General features: G+C 51.4%; 1 protein-coding gene across 8 annotated transcripts in view; it reads right to left on the bottom strand.

The window, feature by feature from the left end:
* The window catches only part of Znf236 (zinc finger protein 236), a 97,953-nt gene that overhangs the window by 28,404 nt on the left and 45,354 nt on the right, over nucleotides 1-24,195 (bottom strand). For 7 of the 8 annotated variants that reach the window (XR_006852460.2, XR_006852462.2, XR_006852463.2 and 4 more), the window contains exons 13-26: nucleotides 23,635-23,895; nucleotides 20,353-20,606; nucleotides 19,362-19,463; nucleotides 18,737-18,888; nucleotides 17,089-17,192; nucleotides 15,316-15,467; nucleotides 13,341-13,553; nucleotides 10,822-11,104; nucleotides 8,360-8,463; nucleotides 6,477-6,845; nucleotides 5,634-5,779; nucleotides 5,303-5,543; nucleotides 4,710-4,889; nucleotides 1,891-2,078 (exon numbers count right to left, since the gene is read on the bottom strand). Coding sequence is in view for 5 of the 8 variants with exons in the window: in XM_046448595.2 (XP_046304551.1) it covers nucleotides 1,891-2,078; nucleotides 4,710-4,889; nucleotides 5,303-5,543; nucleotides 5,634-5,779; nucleotides 6,477-6,845; nucleotides 8,360-8,463; nucleotides 10,822-11,104; nucleotides 13,341-13,553; nucleotides 15,316-15,467; nucleotides 17,089-17,192; nucleotides 18,737-18,888; nucleotides 19,362-19,463; nucleotides 20,353-20,606; nucleotides 23,635-23,895 (2,749 nt within the window). In the remaining 3 variants the exon portion in view is untranslated. The remainder of the gene's footprint in view (nucleotides 1-1,890; nucleotides 2,079-4,709; nucleotides 4,890-5,302; nucleotides 5,544-5,633; nucleotides 5,780-6,476; nucleotides 6,846-8,359; nucleotides 8,464-10,821; nucleotides 11,105-13,340; nucleotides 13,554-15,315; nucleotides 15,468-17,088; nucleotides 17,193-18,736; nucleotides 18,889-19,361; nucleotides 19,464-20,352; nucleotides 20,607-23,634; nucleotides 23,896-24,195) is intronic. The other variant, XM_046448597.2, reaches the window with a different exon arrangement.

Below are 24,195 nucleotides of genomic sequence, written 5' to 3'. Positions count from 1 at the left end.
ATGCCAGTGGTGAACCCAGCTGGGGAATACTGAGAAATGACCAAGAGTTGACACGAGTGATCAACGCTTGACGTGACAGCAAGTTTCCCAGATCACCACCAGGCCCCTGAGAGTCAATCTAGTTCACTAATTATAGGTACTAAAACTTCATCAGAAACATTCTTCTCAGCAGCACATATAACTTTACTGCCCTCAACGGTCCTAAATAAATACCGCCTCCATAGAGACATCACAGGGGTCAGCACCAGAGAGGGCCCCAGGAGTGAGGTGGAGGAGGAGAAAGTGGAGAGAGGTGGAAGTTCTGGAAGCTCCCGGCAGCAGGGGCAGCCAAGGCCAGCACTACACTGAGAGAAAGGCCCCTCTCCACACACAGGTCTTCATGGGACTGTCCCACTTCCAACGCACTCCAAGGCCAAAGTCTGATACTTAACCAGGACTCAAAAAATCATAATTACATGCCTGAACAATTGAGCTCCAGATGTTTTGTACCCAACAACTGCCTGGAATAACAGAGTTATATAAACTGAGAAGAATTCATGTATAACACACTTCTCTTCAGAGTACGCGCTGAACGCCTCCGCTCTCTGAGCAGACGTCTGGCGCACCTTTCTGCTCCTCTGAAGCCCGCGGCCCAGTGTCTCCCTTCCCACGTTTGCCTCGGGAGCGTTCTAGGGCTTCTCCACAAGGTTGCTCTACACTGAAGGATGTTGCACATCGCTGTCTTTCAACTATGACAAAACTATATTTTAAATTAGGGTTAACTATGGATTTATAAAAATTTTTTTCCAAATGTTTTGCTATTACAGATTCAACTTTGCCTGATGGACAAAATTACATAAGAATATTATTTAAGTAAATTACTTAAGAGTGCTATTGCTTTTAAAACCATTTTCTTTCATGAACTATAAAAAGAAACAAAAATATTAACATATAATAAGTATCTGAGACTCTCAAAACTTACAAACATTTATAATAATTACATGCTTAGTTGTTGCTTCCTCTTAGTCCCTGGGACCCTAGTTTCCTCCGACTGCGCAAAACAGATTCCTCACTTCTGACCCCTCTTGGAGCTCTTCTTCCATCTCCTCGCTAAACCTGAGGAGGGCTGGCTTGTGGTTTGTGGTGGAGTGACCCCAGCACCACATTAAAACACCAAACCCAAGGAGCACATGAGATTCCAGGACCGACATAAACCCCCAATGATCAAGTCTAGACTGACTCCTATCACCTGTCTCTCCATCACCATCACAAACTGCTAATTTTCATGACCACCTATTGAGTTTCAGGTTATATTTTTATGACAGTAAATAACTGTAACGATTTAGGTACTGCCAGACAGTTTTCCAGCATCCTGTGAAAACGCACAGGCCTTGGATCCAGCCATGCACCAGGAACCTCAGTGATAAGGGCACCAAGGTTCTACCCGTCCCCGTACCCCTGCAAACAGCACAATACCCCTCAGCAAGGCTTGCCTGCAAAAGTGAATGCTGTAAGGCCTCTTATCAGGTTCTGCAGTATTAAAATTATAGGAGAAGACATCTACGATACGAGTTTACACCACACAGTACATTATAGGCCCTATTTCTGTAAAAATTTTTAAAATATGCATCTGTATGTGGGACTACAAAGATTTAGAAGGACAAGTAAATGAAAATGTTCACCATAATTCCACTTAGGTATTGATTAAAGACTTTTTTAAATTTATTTTTTATGCTTTCCTGTGTTGCCTGAATTTTCCCCCCATTTTGGGTCTAACATAATTACTTTATTTGGCCAAATTTTAATTTTGAAAGAAAACATTCAGAAACATTATACATTTGGGAAAGAGCAAGTTCATGAAGTTCCACAGTCACCCTCTGAAAAGGTCCCCACCTCCCCCATGATGCTCACCTGAGAGGTGATATTCAGTGTAACCGTGTCCAGGCCTCCTGACAGCACGCCCTGAGTGTCCGCCAGGGTCAGCGTGACGCTGGCATCGCCCCCCACGCCTGACGAAGACATGACCAAGTTCTGAGTGGAGATGGCTGATGGTGACATTGGTGTTGTGGAAGGCAGGCTCCCACTCGTAGGATTAAGCTCTGCGAGGTGGGCAAGAGAAAGAGGTCAGTGCAAAGCAGGCAGGAAGGGCGCTGGTCCTGAAGTTCACAGAGGAAAGGCAGAGCCTTTCACCCAATTTTTTGAGAAGGTTCTTCTTAGTTTCTGTATATCTAAGGTGAGGATGCTCTGCTGCCTACTGTAGTACTAAAAAACGTGAGTAAAAGGAAGAGTGAAAATGAGACCCACAGCCCAGTCACTGCTGCCACCGTAGAGAGAAAACTCAGGTGAGGACTCCCGGGAAGAGGGACCACTGGAGAAAGCCACCAGACAGGACCCACTGAGTAGCAGCTGGTCCACAGCGCAGCAGGAGAAACTGACTCCCACGGCTGTTCCGCTCAGGCTCCTCACCTCAGTGCCTCCTGCTCTGAAACACGGGAGTCAGAGGAACCCTCATGCAGTCCTTCAACATTAGCTGACTCTTTCTTAAGTTTCTCTAGCAAAAGATAACAGAACTTTTAGATGCTTTCCCTTGCAGTCGGTGCTAGGAGAACGAAGCTGTCTGGGACAGAATCGGTAATGTCAGGCCTTTCTTGGACACAGCAGATGCCTTCTCCTCCTGGCAAGCAGGATGGTCTCAGAGGGATTGCCCGACCTATGAGAGCACGCAGAGGCTGGTACAGCGCTACTGGTGAGCACAAGCACGCAGGCACAGGCAAGTGGTACGCGGGCACTGGTGGCACCCAGGCTCCGTCCTCAACTTCCCACTCATCCTTCAATGGGTGCCATGAGCATCCCAAGATGGCAACCAAAGCTCAAAAAGCTACACCCCAATTATGGAGAAAAACAACAAAACCCTCTGCCAACACCTGTGAGGCACGGTCGCATCGGCCAGGAGCCTGCCCTGGAGCCACAGCCAACAGCAAAGCCAGCTCTCACCTGCAGCTGCCTTCTGCAAACACAAAGTCCCTAAGACCCACACTGTGGAGCCCTCCCTGTGCTAAACAGCCTGGAGCGCTCAGAGCAGGAGGACCACAGAGGCTGGGATCTGCTCACCGTCTGCAGAGCAGGCTCCAGGGGAAGGTGAACCACTTTTTATTAACAACTGGGCTGGGCTGGGGAAGCAAAGGACTGTTCTTGCCTATATTAAGAAGTGCCGTGGAATACAGCGGCCTAGAAGACATCTTTTGAACTGAAAGTGAGAATCATGCATCGAGTGTTTCTGATGGGGCCTCGCTCAACGCCACCCATACTGGGGTCCTCAAAGTCAATCTCATCAACAAAACAGCTTTCTTTAAATAACCATCTACGGTTCCAATATTAAAAGTCAGCTATACATCAGGAAATTACTGAGTTACATAAAAGTCAATGTTAAGAGCATCTAAAATTCTCACATTAAAAAAAAAAAAAAAAGGAATAAGGCTGGGCGTGGTGGCGCACACACCCTGTCATCCCACAGCTCAGGAGGCTGAGGCAGGAGGATCACGAGTTCAAAGCCAGCCTCAGCAAAAGCAAGGCACTAAGCAACTCAGTGAGATCCTGTCTCTAAACAAAATACACAACAGGGCTGGGGATGTGGTCCAGTGGTTGAGTGCCCCTGAGTTCAATCTCCGGTACCACAAAATAAAAACAAACAAAGGAATAAAGACACCATACTGGAAAACAAAGCTTTCTGTTCTCACAACATAGCCTTTCTTTTAATCCCATTGCTAATTTCTGCAAAGATCTCACTGAAATAAAAGTAGAACACCGCGGGTGGCCTCATGGCTGAGTTGGCGGGAACTTGGTCTGCTGTGCTCCCCTTTACTTGCTTAAGGGGAAACAGGGTGTTGCCCTCCCTCACACCAGATCTCCACGGAAGGAATTTTTATTCTCAGTAAAATGGCTCTGTTATTTCCAAGAACAACTTCATGTGGTAGTTATGAGGATTAAGTGAACTAATATAAAGGCATCAATATTCAACAAGTTATTAGAATAACACCTGGCACGTGGACGGGGCTATAAAAATCGTCACATTAAAAGTGACTCCTAGTTCACATGAAGAAGAGCTCAGGGCTGAAAATCCCGGGGATGAAGCGTGCCAGACACACGTGACGCTAGCACCCCTAGGCCAGAGCACACTGTGAGGACTGTGGCCATGCCAGGACCCAGGCAGGCGCGCACCTGGAGATGGGTGCTTGCTCACCAACTGACCTGGGCTATGACTAACTTGTACACCTACGTGAGCTACACTGCCCAACGACATTTTTGGCCTGTTTACCTGCTTTACAATGTTCTACCATATTTTAATTCTTTCTATATAATCTGAGTAGGCTTCTGAAGACAAAGAGCAGGTGAACACAACGGGTCTCCAAGATGTCCTTGTTGACACAATTCACCCAGTGACTGCCTTCGGTTTACAGAGCATGAGAAGAATCACAAAGCTATCTGTTCTGCTCTTCACTGAACATAACACTGCAGAATCACAGGCTCTCTCAAGACCAATCAGTGCATCACACAGTCGACTCCACGTGCAGGAAGTGACAGGAGAAACCACGTCCTGATTTCTGGCAGGAGCTCCCAGGCTCGTGTTCCTCACACCTAACCCTGGTGCTACGCCAAGCTGTCCTGGGAGAGGAACCACAACAGCGTGGACCTGAGCTGCAGGGCGAGGAGGCGGAAACCCACTTACTAACCAGAGATAGTCAGCGTGATCTCCTGTGGGGACCCTGAGGAGGACGTGGCAGTGGGACCCGCTGCCTGGGCCAAGACCTGGCTGAGACTGGAGTTGTTGATGGTCAGGGTGATCTCGTGCGGGCCCGTGGATGTGGACACGAGGCCTTGAGAAGTCATCACTTGAGTGAGGTCCTGGGTCCCTGCTCATCAGTACAAAAGCAAAGCACAGCTGAGATCTAAAACTGCACATTTATCCTCATATATATTAAAAATAATTTAAATAAACTGTTATTTCAACAAGACAAAGATTCAAAATGACCTATCCGTCACCTCTAGTTAGTTCCTCTAAGATAAGCCGTGCCCCAGCACCTGCAAGGCCCTGGGTCTGATCCACAGCACCACAGAGATACAACATACGTGCACATGTGCCACAGCCTTGCAAGGGAACCTGATGCGGCATGAGCCAAGTGACAGCCAGAACGAGTGCCCCATGGACGCACAGAGCAAGCAGGGCTGAGGACACAGACAGGTTCCCTCCATCCCCAGGATGTCTGGCTCACGTGGTGGGTTTGCCCAGGGAAGGAAATGACCATGACACAAGCACGACTCTCACCACTGCTGCTGGTGGTCAGCACGGAATCCTGCTCAGACAGTGGGCTGATGGTCAGATTGGCAGATGTCACTGTGGGCTGCAAGGACAGGCCTGAGATGGGCTGAATGACGACGCTGGCTGGGACGGTGCTGTCAGGGGTCTGCAGGGAGCTGTTCTGAGGGGCGGTGCCGGGCTCTCCCGAGAGTGGCTGGGTGAGCAGGTTGCCCTGCTGCAGTGTTTGCTGCAAAACACTGGGATCGATCTGAAAAGTAACAGACGCCCGTCAGGGAAATCTCGTGCCGTCTCGTGATGTAGACAACATGAAAGCACAGGAACCACACAGTCACCGCACCTGCAACGTGATGTTGTTGATGCTAGAGGCATCGATTCCAGAAATCTGAACATTTGGCCCAACCAAGTTGGCAGCCAACTGTAACTGGATGCCTTCCAGGGTGGCCAGGCTCCCGTCTGTCAAAGACACGGTCAGGTCACCACCAGCTGCCCAAGAAAAGAATGAAGGGACAGTCAAACACCATAAATGATTTTCAAATCTGAAGGAGCCGATGTTTACATAGGGATTTCTAAATAGGTAGGTTTTATAAATGCCGGACACACTGCAGTAATCCTGTATTTTCACCACACCATACACGACCTAATTTAATCACCAAAGAACAAATCCTGTGAGATAAATAATAGGACTATCCATTTTGAACATACCAAACTGGCTCAAAGAGAGTCCTCAGGTAAGACCAGGTCGGAACAGCAGTGCCCAAGAAGTGCCAGGCCAGCGTGGATTGCTGCCAGGCGCCAGCATGTCTGCGGCAGTAAGAACTCACAGCCCAGTGGGTCAGACCTGGACGCCTTCCACGGACCGTGGCCCAGCAACATGGTAACGCCACTGTACCAGAAGCTGTGTCAACGAGTGCTCCTGAGCCAACCCTCACACTGAATCTAAAAGGGTGCCAAGCAGCGAGAAGCAAGGCTCAGCCCATTAAAAATGAAAGCACCCAAAGGGCTGAGGCGCTGAGAAGCGACCTAACAGCAGGGGAAGGGGAGGTGAACTCTCTAACCCTCTGGCCTCGGAGGGAGGGGCTCCAGGAAGGGCATCCTGCTGCAGAAACGGCAGTCCTCCCACCCGGGCACGAGGGGACGCCCAGTGTGCCAGGACTGGGCCGCTCCCCAGCTCGACTCTTACCTGACACGGCGGCAGGAAGAATCGCTTGGCCCACCAGTCCTTGCAGATTCTGCAGATTCTGATCAAACTGTCCTGTCAGCACAGAGTTGTTCATGATGAACACGTTGGGGTCCGTGGAGGAGGGGCTGAGCAGGCTCGCTGGCTGCAGGCCTTCTGGTGAGCTGCGTGTCACAGGCTTTCTGACTTTCTTTGGGTCTGGTTTGTAGTGGAACTGCATGTGCGTCTTCCTGCGCCCCGAGGTGCGGAAGCGGAGCTCACAGTGAGGGCACTTGAAGGGCTTGGCTCCCGTGTGCAGGCGCATGTGCACCTTCAGGCTCCCCTTGGTGGAGAAGGCGTTGCTGCACACGTGGCAGCTGAAGAGCTTCTGGCCTACAGAGAGCCAGCCGAGTGTCAGCGGGGCTCCGGGACCCTGCTCAGCAGCGAGGCAGCCCACCCAAGTGCTCCACAGGGAACCTTCCCCAGACCCTGCAGACCTGGCCGACAGGTGCAGAGCCTTGGGGCAGGCTGCCACCGTGTGAACTGTGAGGCTCCTCACCCCCCCAGGATTAGCCCTTGAGCCACGGCCTGCCACTGGAAGCTCAAGGCTGTTGTACGTGCTTCTCTTTGATTTACAAAGGGTGCTTTAGCATCTTAGCATAAACAGGGACAACCAATGTGGCTGGCATAGGGTAATGCCACACATGGGGAAATGTCCACAGGGCCATGTGTCTGGTATCATGGACCCACTTCTTTCCTTCCTTACCCTTCTTACCATCATCCATGTAACAAAGGCCACAAGGGCAAAGTGTCACAGCAGAGGCTCTGCCCTGGAGGAGCCTGGGCAGAAAAGCTTCCTGCCCCCTCTTTCCCTCTGCTGCCCAGGCACCGGGATTCACCAGGGATGTGCAGGCAAGGACCATGGGAAGACGGGATTTTACACTGTTTGGGGTCTTTCACGTGGCGAAAGGTGCACCGGAAGCATTTTCAGAGACGCCTCTCCACTTCCGGTCCACGTGAGCTGCGGGAAGTCCGCCAAGCAGGTGCTGAGGACCCTGAGCCCCTCCCAGCACCCACCAGGCTGAAGACAGTGCCCCAGCCCTGGGATGCCAAGGCAGGCAGCGCCAATTTCTCCTCACCCCCCCCCCCAAGTTCACAGAGTGACACAAGAGAAAACCACAAGACCCCCAGGACACAAAAGGAAAACTGCACACGAATTCACGTGTCTGCTTAGCTCTAAACATGACGCCATCAGAAAAGAACCACAGGACGCCACAGTAAGGGCAGGCACCTCCAAGGTCCACCCAGCACTTCCCACGCAGCCAACGCTCCTCAACTGCCTGGGAGGGAAGTGCCACCCTCGTGCCTGCTGCACACGCAGGGACCTGCAGCTCAGAGGAGCAGGAGCCCACCCTGGGCAGGAGGAGGGCCCACAGTGCAGAAGGCAGGCAGGCACAGCCAGGGATGTGAGGGGACCACCGACTTTCAGGCCTCAATCCAGACAAAAGAAAGAAAAAGGCCAGGCACGCTGGACATTAACTGTCCCCTCCTCACACAGAAAGTATGCCGACCTGGACACTTTGGTAGGACTTGACAGTCCCAGTTTGAAAAAAGCCTCAACAAGCTGCAGGCGACTCCGATAGCCAAACGAGACCCAGAGGCCATCTTTTCAACAGCCATTTAGGTCACATGAAGAATACAGACAACCTGTGACTTCGATTCTGAGATCTAATCCTCTTTTTGAGATCATTTTCCTTACGTCAGGATTAGAAAAAAATGATCTTTTATATCTACTTTCTCATGGTTCCTGATTTCTAAGCTTTCGATGATGCTGAAAGTATCAAAGTGTGGGAAATACATGGGAATAAAACACGAGCGCAGCAAGGCCTTGCCCAGGGCTGACCTACCTGTGTGGGTCTTCACGTGGCAATCGAGAGTGGACTTCACAGTGAAGCTCTTGCCACACTCCTCACACTTGTATGGCTTTTCTCCAGTGTGGATTCGAACATGCCTGACAAAGACACTTGTAGTTCAGGGATTATGTTCTGGTTAAGTTTGACCAAACAAATTTTTTTAAATATTTTCTTTTTTTAGATTTTGATGGACCTTTATTTTATTCATTCATTTATATGTGGTGCTGAGAATTGAACCCAGTGCCTCACCCTTGCTAGGCAAGTGCTCTACCACTGAGCCACCACCCCAGCCCCGCCAAATAAAAATCTTGAGGTTCACTCTACACGTGAAAAATACCATTAAAATGTAAATAACAATAAAAACATTTGCAAGACAAATGGAAACAAGGCTGATTTCTTAGAAACAACAAAGAACTCTTGTCAATCAGCAAGAAGACAGCCCACATCAGCGTAGAGAAGTGGACAAGGTGAATTTCACACAAGAAATGACTGAGCAGCCGGGCGCGGAGGCACACACCTGTGATCCAGGAGGCTAAGGCCTCATGAGTCCAAAGCCAGCCTCAGCAATGGCGAGGCACTAAGCAACTCAGTGAGACCCTCTCTCTAAACAAAATACACAATAGGGATGGGGATGATGCTCAGTGGTCAGTGCCCCTGCGTTCAATCCTTGGTACCAAAAAAGAACAAAGCAAGCCCAAGACCCAGGCTAAGTGGCGGCCCCACCCAGAGCCAAAGCCTGCCCTCCTGCTGGAGACAGCGTAGCCCCGGGGCCCCGGGGGACACACTCTCACCACAGCGGCAGTGAGCAGGCGCTCAGGGGACACAGGTCCTAAGGCCTGCAGGAGCACGTGGCCTTCTGCACGGGGGTGCCAGGGTCCAGGATGCTGTGCAGCGGAACACTAGGTCAACACTACAGGGAAGGAGGGCAGATCGGGGCTGACAGAAAGACACCTCAGACCCGTGGGGACACGGAAGGCGGCCAGCGGGGAGCAGACCACAGAACTGAAGGCAAAGTGCAGGCACATTTCTGAAAGCACAGGAGACGGGACAGCGGCTGTCTCTGGGGAGCAGCACAGCCCTCCTCCTGCCTGGTTTGCCTCATGGTGACCCCGACTCAGACGCAGGAGGGGAGGCTGAGCCTGGAAGTTTGCTGAGGGAAGGACGGGCCCCCGTCCACCAAGCACTCTTATTTTCAGAACTGGCTCCTGTCCTGTTGGTCTTCATGATGGACCCGCAGTCCCAGGGAGGGCCCAGTTTCCATCTACCTCCTCCCTACAGGCCTGGGGACTTCTGAGTGGGGTGCAGACTTAGACACCATCTCAACAACACCCACACACAGGTGTCAGGTCAACTGTCTCATCCATGATCCCCCAGCCAACTCTCTCGGTGACAGAACTGTCCCTGCCAGCCAGTTCCTTAGCTTCCCGGCCCCCCACACTGCTGGCCAGGCTGCAGTCCCAGTCCTAAAACCTAGACTCTCCTGGCTACTCCCTCCATGGCTTGACTTTCTAGTGCCGTGTCCCCCAACCTCAGAGCACACCACCTGGATGCCCATCCTGAGCTGCAGCTCAAGGCCCAAGGAGCTCACCACACAAGGCCCTTCTGCCCACACGAGCCAGCTCTGGGCTTTCTCCACCTGCACTGTTGTCGTCACTCTGGGTGAACACACGTCCCCTTCTCTCAGGATACACATGTCCCCAGTGCCACCCACACCCACGCCCCCTCCCCGCCTTGCCCCCACAGCCCTGCAGAGCACACTGAGGGTCCAGAGCACGTGGAAAATGCGCCATCTATGTTCTGGAGCAGTCTGCACACTCACCACCTGGACCTACCAAGCTGCTCTATGCCTATCTGTCTAGTTTTTGCTCTAGGAGGTACAACTAAGCAGCCCTGCTTCAGATTTAGAAACTTCCAGAACCTGGGGAGCGTGTCTAGACTTAGACCTCCCCAGGTGCACAGTCCTTAGCTCCTCCTAACTTCACTCCGCCTTTTCTGGCCTCCTTACCACCCGCCATGCTCTATCTCTTGCATCCACTGCCCATCTCTGGCTGTTGGCCTGAGTACTCCTTGGTCTCTAGCTGGAGGTGTGCTCCTCACACAGACCAGCAACCCCAGGCAGGAGGGCATCTGCTGCTCTTCTGCACACCCTCAAAGCCTGGCACTCTGTCTTCCTCGATATAAAAATATTTTTATTTCCTGCTATGACCACAATCACACAGAAATATGCACAAGCAAACCATGGAGAAACAGGCCTCCCGCTACTATCCTGAATGAGGTCACTACTGAGTTAACATGGCTGGAACCCGCCACTCCAGCAGGGAACACTACCGTAACTCCTGCACACAGGGCAACGGTGCAGAAGCCAACCTCCCTCACTGCAGGGAGGAGTGCCACAGGAATCCCAGCGGGTATTTTCAAGTCTCTGAGAGCCGCCCACAAGGCTGAAGGTGCCTCACCTCACCAAGTCGCTGGGCTTCTTGAAGCTTTTAGGGCAGTAGCTGCAACAGTTGGCATGCTTAGGCTCAGCCTCGAGCTCCGCCTGCCTGTCCTTCATCTCGCTGATGCGGTCTTTCTCTGCGGCCGACTGCACCAGGACCTTCTCAGACACAGTGGCACTCTCCTGGGGCCGAATCTTGGCCAGCTGGGCCGTCTCCTCCTCGGTGAAGGTGATGACCTCAGGACGGGACTTTCTCGATGCGCTTCTGTCAGAATTTTCCTCCTCTTCCTCCAGGCACATGTCTACCCAAACACAGGAAGACGGATCAAAACCTCACCAAAGCCCAGGTTTCCACAGAACAAGTCGATGACAACTGGCTGTGCCTGTAACGTTCAGGACAGTCCACTTGAGCTGTGCTGAAGGACGTAAGGGCTGCCCTTCCCACCACGATCCTGCTGAAAAGTCAGGCAAGATCATGGAAGAAAACGGCATGTGAAGGACATGCCTTGGGGAGGGCCTGCTGACCCCAAGGATGCTGGGACTGACCCCAACACAAGGCCAGCCGGCGGCTTGGAACCGCACGAGCCTGCAGTGCTCACAAATGCAGTCACTTAGGGACAGGCCAAGAGCAAACTGCCATCAGCAGGGAAACCAGAAGCCCCAAACGGGAGACCAAGCTGATAAAGCAGCAGAGCCCCAGTTAAGAAACTCACTGCAAAGAACAAGGTGAAACGGAATACACACATCCACACGTGTATGTCTGGGCAGCCTGAGTGAAGTGTAAAGTAAGAAGAAGCCGCGACGAAACGTAACAGGAAAACGTGTGACGGGAGGGGAGACCACAGCGGCATGCACGACTGACACTCAGAACTCAACGGAAACATGAATAGCAGGCCAGTGCCAACCCCAGAGAGCCAGTGAAGACCAACTGGTGGTCCTCAGAGCTGGCAGCAGGGGCCCGGGGAGGAGAAGGCCGGCAGCTGAGCTCAGGATGACACGGTCCTGTGAGGCTGGCAATGCAAGTGAGGACGACTGAGGACTTTAAGGGATCAAAAGAACATGTCGACACAGCACCAGCCACGGAAGGAGAGAAGTGCAAGGAGATTCAGCATGGTAAGCAAAAGAGAGCATCGACGGCACAGGCTGACAGCGCAACTGCCAAAGGAAACCAAGGGTCAGGCCTTGTCCCAGGAGTCCAGCTGTGCGGGAACAGACAACAGGTGGCTTCTCACACACAAGATGGGAGGAGACAGCAACAGGTCTGTCCTGGTGTTCGTCAGCACTTAGGCAGTGGCACAAAGCCTGCCAGAACCCACGCCAATCCCAAGGCACCAACTCGTCAGCATGCTGAGTGTCCACGACAGGACCAAGGGCTTTTACCCACGGGCTGACCAGTGAGCACCCTCCAAGCCACATGGAATGCCTGCATGTCCTGTGTTCTTTATTCATCTGAAGCAAACCTCCGTTGCTTTTTACACCTTACTAAACCTCACGGCAGAATTTAACCTGTGGAAATAGAGGCTCTACTAAGCACTGAACCCGAGCACATGACCACTCCACCAGGTTCAGAGGTCGGAAGCTGGAACCCAGAGCGGCCGCTGCACTGCGTGGAGGTCAGATTTTGCCTCTTGAAGGCAAGCAAGGTGGATTCTGAAGAAAACCACGCTGCTCTCACTTCAAGGGAACATGCAGGGGCCGTCAGGGTCTGAGACCTCGTGAGCAGCTGGCTACAAGCAGATGGAAGGACCAGTACCCTGGGGCAGGGGTCCACGTCCTAAGCAGACCTGGTCCCCAGACACTGACCAAATGACCTGGTGCCCTCATCAGCACAACACGCCCTCAGCAAGCACAGAGCACCGCGGTAAGCGCAGCGCTCATGGCCACAGGATGCAGCAGGCCTGTGGGATGCACAGCGAGGGGGAACCTCAGCAGAGCCTGCAGGCACCCGCGAGGCAGCACCAGGGAGCCGCTCTCTGTGCTGCCAACGTGCGCTAGTGGGACCTGCTGAGGACGGACCCTGGCGAGCTCGGAAGGCGGGAACTCGGAGGCCAGGGCCTCAGGAGGGCGGCCCTGGGGGAGGGAGGGCGAAGTCTCATGGCACAGCCGCCCTCACTGCACAGGTCCTGGGCCAACCAGAGAAGAGGCCGTGACAGCTGATGAGGACTTCGGGGGAGGTGGAGGCTGGCTGCTCCACGCAGCTGCCTCGCCTGGCACGGCCTGGGCCACCTAATCACGCCTGCGCGGCAAGCTTTGGGAAAGAAGCCCAGGTGGACTCCAACAGCACGCACAGACGTCACACGGCTGGAGTGTGCCTGAGCTCACGCGTGCCAGCACCTCCTGTGGCGGCCCAGGGCCTTTCTCAACTTCTTCCAAAGGCATGGAGGGTTTCATACTCAGAAAACAGTTATTTTTTAAAAGTTGAGGGTGCTCCCAAGCTTAATCTATATACAGGTTTAAACATTCCAGGAGATTCGTATGTGACTTTATTACTAAATCAGCATTTGGCTAATAAACCTTGAAGCAACAAATGGAAAATACCTCCTCCCTCAGTCTCTGCAGCTGCCGACGCAGCAGAGGGGACCGTCTGGTGCCTCTTCATGTGCTTCTTACAGTGAACCGCGGTGCGGAAGCCCTCGTCACAGAAGGGACACTTGTACGGCCGCATGCTCATGTGTGTGGCCATGTGCCGCGTGAGGCTGCCATTGGTGGTGAACGAGGCGTTACAGACGCTGCAGCTGAACGCCTTCACCCCTGTGACGACAGAGGAGACAGCAGCCATTGGGGAGAATCCGACCGCCTCAGGCCATATGCACGCAAAGCATAGACATGTTCAGTAAGCTACAACTCAGACCGTGTGTGTGCTGTGGTTTCCGAGCTTTAGGAACTGGACTGTGTTAGGAACATGGAAACTGACAGAGCACATCTTACCATATTCTCTACTGACATTAACAGCCTCTGAGAAGACGTTTCTCAAAACAAACCAAGTCACCGGGCGCAGTATGATCCCAGCTACTCAGGAGGCTGAGGTAGGAGGATCGCAAGTTCGAGGCCAGCCTCGGCAACTTAGCGAGACCCTGTCTCAAAATAAAGAAACAAAAAGGGCTGTGGATGTGGCTCTGTGGTACTGCACCACTGGGTTCAATCCCTACCTAGCACACAAAAACACCTAGTGTTCTCCATCGTCAGCATTTTCACTGAAGCTGACACAGTGTGTACAGTTTGACCCAAGTGACCTTTCCTCGAGTTTGTCTTCACCTCACTGCCACAGCAAATGCCTCAGGCCCTAGGAAGAGTCTACTGGGCATCTGTGGCTTCACCTTTGGGAAGGCCGACCCCAGCCCCTCCCTCCTTTCCAGCAATTCAAGGAAGGATCCAGAAAGGAGTGTGGCCACCCCAGCCCTGGCCCTTGGCGGCTCCTGGGCCTCTGCTACACCAGTGTTCCCAGCAGCCTTGACGCCACTCCCCAGCCTCTACATTATGGAGGCACTCCTGAGAATTCTCCTCTTTGCTTGCGAGGATATGTCTAAGTGACACACCTTCATTCTCAAACAAAGCCCTCTACAGAATCCATACCTATATTAAACGTGTACACTACTGATGTTGACTAAGTATGTTGGATGTGCTCAACGGATAAATATAATGCACTCAAGATATACAATCGTAAACCATATATCTGATAAAGGTCCAGTGACCAAAATATATTAAAAAAAACTCTTACAACTCAGTAACTATTAAGACAAGCAATCTTTGAAGTAGACATAGGATTAGCATAGACATTTCTCAAATAGCACATGAGCCACGGAAGATGCACATCAAAACCACAAGGAGCCGGCGCTGAACCTGCCCCGCATGGTCACAGTAAAAGGCACTGGCAGTGAGCCTGGTGTAAACGTGGAGCAGGCCAGGCCCACACGCGCTTCCTGGTGGACAAGCAAAATGTGCAGCCACTTTGGAAAAGAGCTGAATAGGCTCAAAACCTTAAAAAGCATCATCCTACATCCTAGAGATTCCGTTCCCAGGTAGACACGTGGCCACATAGAAACAGAGGTTCTGAGGTCAAGAGCATGATTCTTCAGTCAAAAAATGGAAACGATCCAGATGTCCCCTGACGACAGGTGGTACATGTGCATGAAAAGTGGCCACAGAAAGGGATACGCTGGCCATAGAAAGGACAGCGGTACTGAAACGTGCCACAATATGGATGACCCTGAACGTGCTGGCCAAGTGAAAGAAGCCAGTCACGAGACCACAGGTGGCACGAGCCACTTACACGGAATGCTCACACAGACCAGTCCGTGAAGACAAAGGCAGGTCAAGGGGAGAAAGTGTGGACCTCCAGGGTCAGAGACAAAGAAGTTCTAAACTGAAACGGGGGCTGCAGGGTTCTGGACAAACCGAACCCCCCAACAGCAACCAGGAGCTGGTGTAATGGCGGCACGAGGGTCCCATCTCAGCAGAGCTGTTGTGCTAAAAACAAGACAGCCTAGTCCCTGCGTGCCAAGCAGACAGTGACCTGTGTGTGTCTTCTCATGGGACTTGAGGACGCCGGAGGAGACGAAGCCGCGCCCGCAGAGCTTGCACTTGTAGGGCTTCTCTCCTGTGTGTGACCGCACGTGCTGCTTCAAGTGGCTGGACTTCTTGAAGCCCTTGTTGCAGTAGTCACATCTGCAACCAAACAGAGAGTTCAGAGTACGGTCACCAGGCCCCGCTGCAGAGGGAGCCGCAGCGCACTGAGGTCAGGCTTACTGCCCACCTGGACAACACAACAGACAGCACCAATGGCGGGACAACCTGCCACATCAGGTTCTGCGGGGGTGTCGGGGTCTTAACGTGCTTTATTCTTTCCAAATTAACAACTCCTCCAATGACTCCCCGACAGACAAAATACCCGATTCATCAGAAACTCTCCCAAACCCAACAGTAGCACAATCACTGTGAGCTGCTGCTTTCACAAAGTTGGTGCTTCCTACTCCCAAGACTAGATTTCCAGAAATGCCAATCCACATACGTTTTTGGTTAAACTTTAAGGAAACGGATTGTACTAGAGTTATTCTGAGTCTGTAACTATGCGGTATTATTTCCCTCTCGGTAGTTACTAAAGAGATTAAAATTACTGTTTCTCTAACATGTCTAACCAACTGCCTAGATCTACCATCCAGCAGCTGCCTATCAACTCACCATGACATGACTCTGAGGAGTCTCCCCGTGAAACCAGGTGCAGAGTGGGGCCCAGCCCACCTGGAGCAAGTCTGCCTGGGACCCCATCCCCAGGGAGGCGTGCTGTTGCCTAAACTGGTCCCACTACAGGAAAGGACAGCTACATGTCCTAGGTTCTGCAGCGTCTTAGAGAAAGACTCTGCACCTCGGCACTACCCAAGTTCCTGCCACTCACCCTCGGGCAGCCCGCCCACCCCTAGCTGCTCCTCTCCCACTCACCTCCTCGTGAGTGGCCAGGGCACAAGCCTGAACCCCTTCTGTTTGGGGCATGAAGTACTAGTCTCTGTACTGATAACTCTCAAATGTGGACTTCTCGCCTGAACGCCCCCATGCCAGCCTGGTGGAGAGGACCACCTGGCATGCCATTCTTCCCAACCGTCAATCCCAGCAACAAAGACCCAAACCTGCCCCTCTCCAAGGGACAAGAGTCTCGGCCTGGCAGGTGCTCAGGTGAAAAGAGGGGCTTTTTATTAAATGACCTGGTGTTTTTTTTTGTTGCTGTTGTTGTTAAATGTCCTCTTTTTGTTGTTGTTGTCAAATGACTCTGAAAATAAGGTTTAAGAGTTTAAAAAAGTACTTTAAGAAAATAATAAAATTATGAAAATATCACAGAACCTAGGCTATCTCTATGGACGATGCTCATTTCAGTTTTTTCAGTTTTATTCATCTTTGATTTTGTAAGATAGCTGTTTTATTCCCTGTCGGACCTTTGCCAGGGCCCTCCATGGTACAGTGGGCACATGGTGCTCCACAGGGCCAACAACCTGGAGACAGATCAACCCCGTGCCCTGGCACAGCTGTTCCTAGAATGCACAGTCTTGAGCACAAACGTGCTACCACATAACAACAATTACAATGGTGACAGGAAGCTGTGGCAAAGGATTCTAAGTGTGCACATGCTGAAGAAAAACTGCCCTGGCCCTCACTAGCAGTGCTGTGTCAAGGTCACCTCTGCTGTCCCAGATCCCAGAGGAAGCGGGGTGACAACCAACCCTGTTTCACAGGGTCCAAGGGAGCCAAGCCCGCAGGTGACCAACACTGCACTTAGAAGCCAGCTGGGTGGCTCTACCTGTAAGAGCGCCGGCTCTGGTCCTCGCCGTCCTCCAGGAACTGGGGGCGTTGTGTCGGCAGGTCCAACTCCTCTTGGGACGACTCCTGAATCAAGCGAGCAGTCTGAAGTGAACAGAAGCAGGAGGAGAGAGCTTAGCAGTCTGTGAACATGAAAGGGATGCAGCGGCCAGCAGCGTGGACAGGATGCACAGTCCCCTGCAGAAGCTGGGCTGCAGCGGCCACAAGACCACGGACAGCCCTGAGCAGCAGTGCTGGCTTTCTCTGGCCCGTGGTAAGGCACGGTCTCCTTGATGCCCAGACTGACTTATTTGAGGAGAGACACTCGAGTCAGCTGGACTCTCATTGGCTGCTGCAGTCTAGATTGCAGATGTCCCTCCAAAGGCCACGTGCTAAAGGCATGGTCTCCAGCCTGTGCTGCCACTGGGAAGTGGGCCTGGTGGCAGGAATGAGACCACTGGGAGTGCGCCCTGGCAGGGACACTGGATCCAGCCCCTCCCCAGCCCTCAGCCTACTGACCACCATGAGGTGAGTGGCGTGGCCCCACCACGCTCCACCCCATGCTGTGCCTCAGCAAAGGCCTGAATGACAGGCCACCCACCAGGGACTGAACCCCTGAAACCAGGAGCCTTTTGAGTGATTTCTTTCAGCTATTTTGTCACAGTGATGGAGAGATGACTAACACACTTGCAGTGAATGAAAATCCCACTTTCTGAAAAGATTGTCTCTCCTGTCACAAAAGCCACAAGGGAAGAAAAAGGACCCACCATCCACCCCAGAAATAGTCACACACACAGGGAATAGTCACGGTAACCCCTCCCCCAACACAGGGTCACAGCTCAGCCTGGCTAAGGCTCGCTGACCACTCCGGATCCCAGAGGGTGAGCTAGGCCTCGGACACCGGGACGGCAAGGGCAGCGAGTAAACAGTGGAGCCCACTAGTGGTGCTGGAAGTAAGGGCTGCTTCTGATTTTTGCCTGATGTCCATGACCACATGGGACAACGCACTCTGCTACCGCCCCGCCCCGTGCAAGCAGCTTCCTAAGAGGGCCCTGGATGAGGAGAAGCTCCTGAGCAGCATGCTCTCCACCACGCTGAGCCCCTGCGCCAGCCACACAGTGTCTGCCCATGAGAAAGCACTCTGCCGTCTTCAGGCCTACCACTGGGCAAAGCTACTATGAGATTTTAAGGAAAAAAGACAATGATTGACAGGTCAATTATTTTCATCACTATTAAAAAATTTCCAATAACAGAAAAATCAAATTTAAACATCTCCAATTTGAATAAGATATTAAAAATTTTAATTACGTAATACTTGATTTCTAACTTATTCCTTTTAAGATTCCACAAACAAAAATACTTAGGTTTTGTGCAAAAGCCATATCCTTCAAATTTTATTGCACTCTTACTGACTTCCTCGCTTTTAGCTGAAAAGGTAAAGCCACCTCATGGTGCTGAACTCATTAAGCAAGTGGAGACATTTTAAGGAGAAAGCTTGCATGCTACACACTGAGGTTCCCCAGGTGATGCACTAGTCTTAGAAGTACCAGAAGTGGGCATGCCCTTGTAAGTAGGCAAACTCTAACCACAGAGAAGACAGACCAGTATCCACTAGGTAACGACTGGCACCATCCTCTGCAAACACTCACTACGTTCATCGTGTCAGAGCTTGGAACCTGCAGCAGGTTCTGCTGGTGGAAACTCGTGGACAGGGCTTGGGACTCAAGAGTACTGGAATCTTGTAGTTGTTGCACAGGTGGAAACTCAGCCTGTTGATTGTATGTGTCGCTCACTGTGAAACCTGAAATGCATTACAAAGAGAGCTCTACAGAAAATAGGACAGTTTTTATACAAAAAAAAATTTTTAAATTGAGTTATAAATAAAAAACGTCTAAAGGTACATTTCTACTTTCTGAGAATCAGAATCCACTTGTGCCAGCAGCTCTAGGATGGTCTGTATCCCCCCAAATCACTTTGGTGCAGGCTTTGGGAACCAGTCACCGACTTCACCTACTACCACATCCTGACTCCCACTCATCGCCTTCTCTGGCTAGAACATTCATGGAATGGTTGTGAAAGTCATTTTGCAGAAGATCTGACCACACCACAACATGGTATATTATCAATTTTAAAATATTGCATAATATATGCTAAAGTTATTTGGTTTGAAATCATAAATTCTAGAAGGGACTTCAGAGAAATACAGAAATGTGGTTCGTGAAAGTGAACCCCATGTAGGTCAGCTGGTTTGTCCACTTCACCCTACCCACTGACCTTGAGATAGCCCTGATGGCTCAAAGGACTGCTGTGTGGGAGTCGGCTCTTCAAACTGGTCCATGTGCCCTGGGAGAGGGTCCTGGGCGGCTGTAAACCCATCTAAGTATAAGAACACAAAGAAAAGGGCAGTTTATACGCTGAGGCCACTCACTTTTGGACACATAAATTTGTTCAAAGGTGTATTTCACTGCGTTTTCAAAAGTTAGCCTCTTTATTTTGAAAAAGCAATAGGGAGGCTGTGGCCATTGCTCTGTGATACTTCTATAAAGCAATTGCCCCCAGAACCACTTGAAACCCTGCTGGGTACCCATTACTCCAGGCGTCACGGAGGGCAAACAGTGTGTAATCCTGCCCACAGACTACAGGAACACGGAGACATCCCTGAGGTCGGCAAACTGAAGGCTGACAGGCCTGTGTGAGGCAAGAGCTGTGTGAGAGAGCAAACCGTCACAGCACTGTGCACACTGCCGCGGCCGAGGTGACTTTTTTTGCACTAGACTATATTGACGAAGGAAGCCATGTGTTGCTTTATATCAGGAATCAGGCACCTGACCTCTCTGCAGACCAGCAATGGACCCTTCTCTGAGCTGCATCAGCCTGCATGACTCTGTGCCCGGAAACTGTCACAGAAATCAACTGATGTGCAGACACGCACTAGGAGGAAGGAGGTGCGGGACATATGAGTGACACGGGTAGGTCATAAAGCACACACAGGAAGACCGTGGAGTGTGATTACAGGTGCACACTCAACAGAGTGTCTGTGCATTCACTTGAAAAAACTGAAAGGAACTGCACTAGAACTGGTCAGTAGACTTTGCTGGAGCCCTAAGATTTCAAATGCTCTTTGTGTTTAAAACCAACAAAAATCCTTGCCCTTAAAAACCTAGTAAAGTTGAAGGGCAAAGAGCGACTGGAGAGCACAGGGAGAAATGTAAAATACCCAATAGCACTGCAAAACCCTGCGGGGGCTGAAACTCCCGAAACTCACCTTCATCCGCTTCCAAAGGCTGATCTGTCAGCTGCTGCCCCAGTGCCGCTTCTTCTGTGCCCACCACGTGCTGCGACCCCAGGTCCAGCATAGCCTCAGGGTCAGTGGGGACAGGCTCGGCCGATTGCTGCAGCTGGGCCCCCTCCATCTCCACTGGCATGGGAGCCGACACCTGCAGGCTCGGCTGGTCCACGGTGCTGTCATCCACTGAGGTGGCCTGCTGGTGCTGCTGCAGCTGCTGGGCAAGTTCATATCTTCAGAAAAAGCAACGACGATTCACAAAGTTAGACACCTGGCCATACTTGCCTGAGGATCTGACCACAAAAGTTGTGACTTATTAAAAAAACATTTTATTCTTAAATTGCTTCATTTTGAAGTCATGACAGTGACCCAGCTAACATGTACACACTGCTAATCATTCTGAAGGGAGTCGCACTACTTCTAGAGCCGTCAAAGACCACAGGACACAGAGGCTCCTAGAGAGGGGGCCCAAGACACACCAGAAACTCAAAGTGGCAACATGCTTAACACCGGAACTCCCAACTCACTTCTGCCGTGGGCTCAACTTCTCAGAACCCCACCATCCTGGCCAGCGCCTCTCTAGACCAACCTGAGAATTACAAGCAAGGGCACTTCAGCCCGTGGTCCAGGACCCGTCACGAGCCATGTTCCCAGATGGCCTGGTGCTAATGCTGCTCATAGCAACATCTGCATGCACAAGACCCATCCAGTATGTATTCATCATGGTACTTCTCCTTCAGAGGGAAAGATCAACAGTGACTGACTGACCGACTGACAGCACACCTGCCACCTGACCAAGGGGCTATCTGCTCCGCCCTGCCTTACGACCGCAGTCAGACCCCCCCGAGCACCACCACAGGCTGTCTCCTCAGATGCTCCTCCCTACCTCCAGTCATTCCTGGAGTCAATTCTCAGTCATCTAGGTCAGGAGTCAGAAAGCACATCACCAATCAGAGAAATGCAGATCAAAACTACACTGAGATTCCATCTGACTCCAGTCAGATGGTGATCATCAAGAGTACAAGCAACAATGAATGCTGGCGAGGACTTGGAGGAAAAGGCACACTCAGACACTGTTGGTGGGTCTGCAAATTAGTGCAATTACTCTGGAAAGCAGTATGGAGATTCCTCAAAATACTAGGATTGGAACCACCATTTTACCCAGCTATCCCACTCCTCGGTTTATACCCAAAGGACTTAAAATCAGCATACTACAGTGATCCAGCCACATGCAGTTTACAGCAGCTCAACTCACAATAGCTAAGCTATGGAACCAACCTAGATGCCCTTCAAAGGATGAATGGATAAAGAACATGTGGTACATATACACAGTGGTGTATTACTCAGCCATGAAGAAGAATGAAATTATGGCATTTGCTGGTGAACACGGAACTGGAAACCATCATGCTAAGTAAAATAAGCCAATCCCAAAAAACCAAAGGCTGAATTTCTCTCTAGCATGTGTATAATAACCCACAATAAGGGTGGGTGGTAGGGAAGAATAGAAGTTCACTGGATTAGACAAAGAGAAATAAAGGGAAGGTAGCGGGGATTGAAATGGGAAAGACAGTAGAAGGAACTGGACACCTCTTTTCTATGTTCACATATGAATACAGGAGCAGTGACCTCCACATCATATACAGCTGCAGGAATGGGATCCTGACTAGAATGTTCAACTCCATGCATGTATAATATGTCAAAATATACTCTACTGTCATATATAACTAAAAAAGAACAAATAATAAGAAAGAAAAGAAAGCATGCTACCCAGCCTCTGCCACCACAGTTCTGGGCAGTGACGCAGAGACATCAGACTCCACCATGATTCCAAGGGCGTGGGTCTCACATGGTGGGTGGGAGAGGCGCTTAATGCTTGTCTGCCTGGGTTCTTCCCCACAACCTGACGACTGTAACTATGTGCATCCATCTTTCATGTAACGTGTAGTACTCTGGGAACTTTCTGCAATATGTCAAAGGGACCCTCCCTATGGGAAGATCCAAAAGCACATGATCTAAAGGGGAAAGCACCACGGCAGGCCAACCGGCCAGCACACTGTCACCACAAAGTCAAATGCTGCAAAGACCCACTGCAGGCAGCCCTCAGTGTCACCATGACAAACACTGTCTACACGAGGCTCCATGTCACACAGCTGGCCCTATAACCGCACCAACGAGGGGCTCGGGCCCCATGTTCCCAGCCCTATCCCAGGAGGAACACCGCAAGGCCAGGCTTCCTGATGGAGGAAAATGGCACTCAACACACCGCTGGGGCACACAAGGACTCGGCTCCTGTCCTCTCTAATGGCACAGCCCCCTAGCCACATGGGGACCCATCTTCCTGCTGCACGAGCAGAGCCAAGCATCCCGAGTGTCTACACCAACACAGACATCCAGTTCTCAAACACATGCACATCACAGAATGTCCTCGTAACCCACAGTGCAGTACGACAGAGCGTGCTGCTGTGAGGGCCACTAAATGGCACCACCAATATGGAGCTCCCTGAGAGTCCCCAGCAGAGGTGAGTTTGCAGGCTAAGACCGACGGTGCTGCCTCAAGGAAGCCAAGCTGACAAGCAAGCCCGGCTCTCAGATCCGTAAGACACCGAACACCACCAAACCAGCACAGTCCAGTCACTCTAACACTAGGGTCTGGGTCACAGGGACACCAGGCAGACGCATCTGGGTTAGACTACTGGGACTCCTAGAGTAAATGTCCCCGGGCGAAAGAGCGTAGCACTCTCTGGGTGCCAAGGGCTTAATTTCACGTAAGCCAGAGGCGGCCACCTCATGGCTCGACATGACTGCACACCACCACACTCCTCAGGAACCCTTGTGTGAAAGCCCAGCTCTAGCCAGAAAGGACCCCTCGGAGATGAGCAGCTGCTACTCAACGAAGGTTCCACAGGCTGCCCCAGATACATGTTCAAGTGCAAGTGAAGAACAATCACCTCCAAGATTCACCAATCACACTCCTAGAAAGCACAGCGCTGATCAGAACTTCACCTCCTGACTGTGATAGGCAGGGTCCAAGATCTCATCTAAGTACCAGAGGTCATCTCTGAGAGGGAGCCACACTAGGGGTTTAGCCCAACACAGACTGCCTCAAAACACTGGCGCTGTGCGTGTGGCACTCAGCAGGTCCCCAGTTACTGACAGTTCAGTTTCTTTAGCCCACATACTCAAGGTGAGAAATAACAGCACGGATTCAAAATTAAAAAGACGCCCCCACCACCAGGGAATTACAATCAGAAGTATACCTACCTATGGGTTTTCATGTGCTTCTTGCAGTTCAGCGAGGTCTTAAAGGTTTTTTGGCAATAGGGACACATATAGGGCCGGAGGTCGTTATGAATGCCCATGTGTCTGCGCAAGCTGCCCCCAGTGGTGAAGGCTCCATTACAGATGAGACACTTGAAGGACTTGAGGCCCGTGTGCGTCCTCACGTGCGCCTTGAGCACTCCTGCAGACACGAAGCCTCTTCCACACTGAGAGCACTTGAAAGGCTTTTCACCTGTGTGTGACCTAAAAGAAAGATGGCATTCCCTTCACCATGCTGCAGGCCAAGCGGCAGAGGAGCCCAGGGCATACAGCTGCCACGCCGTCTCCATGGGCTCCAGCCTTCCTCCAGCACCACCCCTTGCAGGATCTTTATCTGTGCTCCAGCTAGCACCAAGAATAAAGCTCCACTGAATGCGCTGGAAAACCTTAACTGCAATCTCATCAAATAAAACAGATGCTTCTTGGATATTTCCTGAAAGCCGCAAATACTAAAATATAATGGGAATACAAATAGAATTCAGTGGTAATTTCTGAGTAAAATAT

This window comes from Marmota monax, unplaced genomic scaffold (genome assembly GCF_021218885.2).
Source record: "Marmota monax isolate L192 unplaced genomic scaffold, Marmota_monax_Labrador192_F-V1.1 WCK01_AAM20220418_F8-fsc00060, whole genome shotgun sequence".
Lineage (NCBI taxonomy): Eukaryota > Metazoa > Chordata > Mammalia > Rodentia > Sciuridae > Marmota > Marmota monax.
This window is presented reverse-complemented; position numbering and strand designations above follow the sequence as displayed.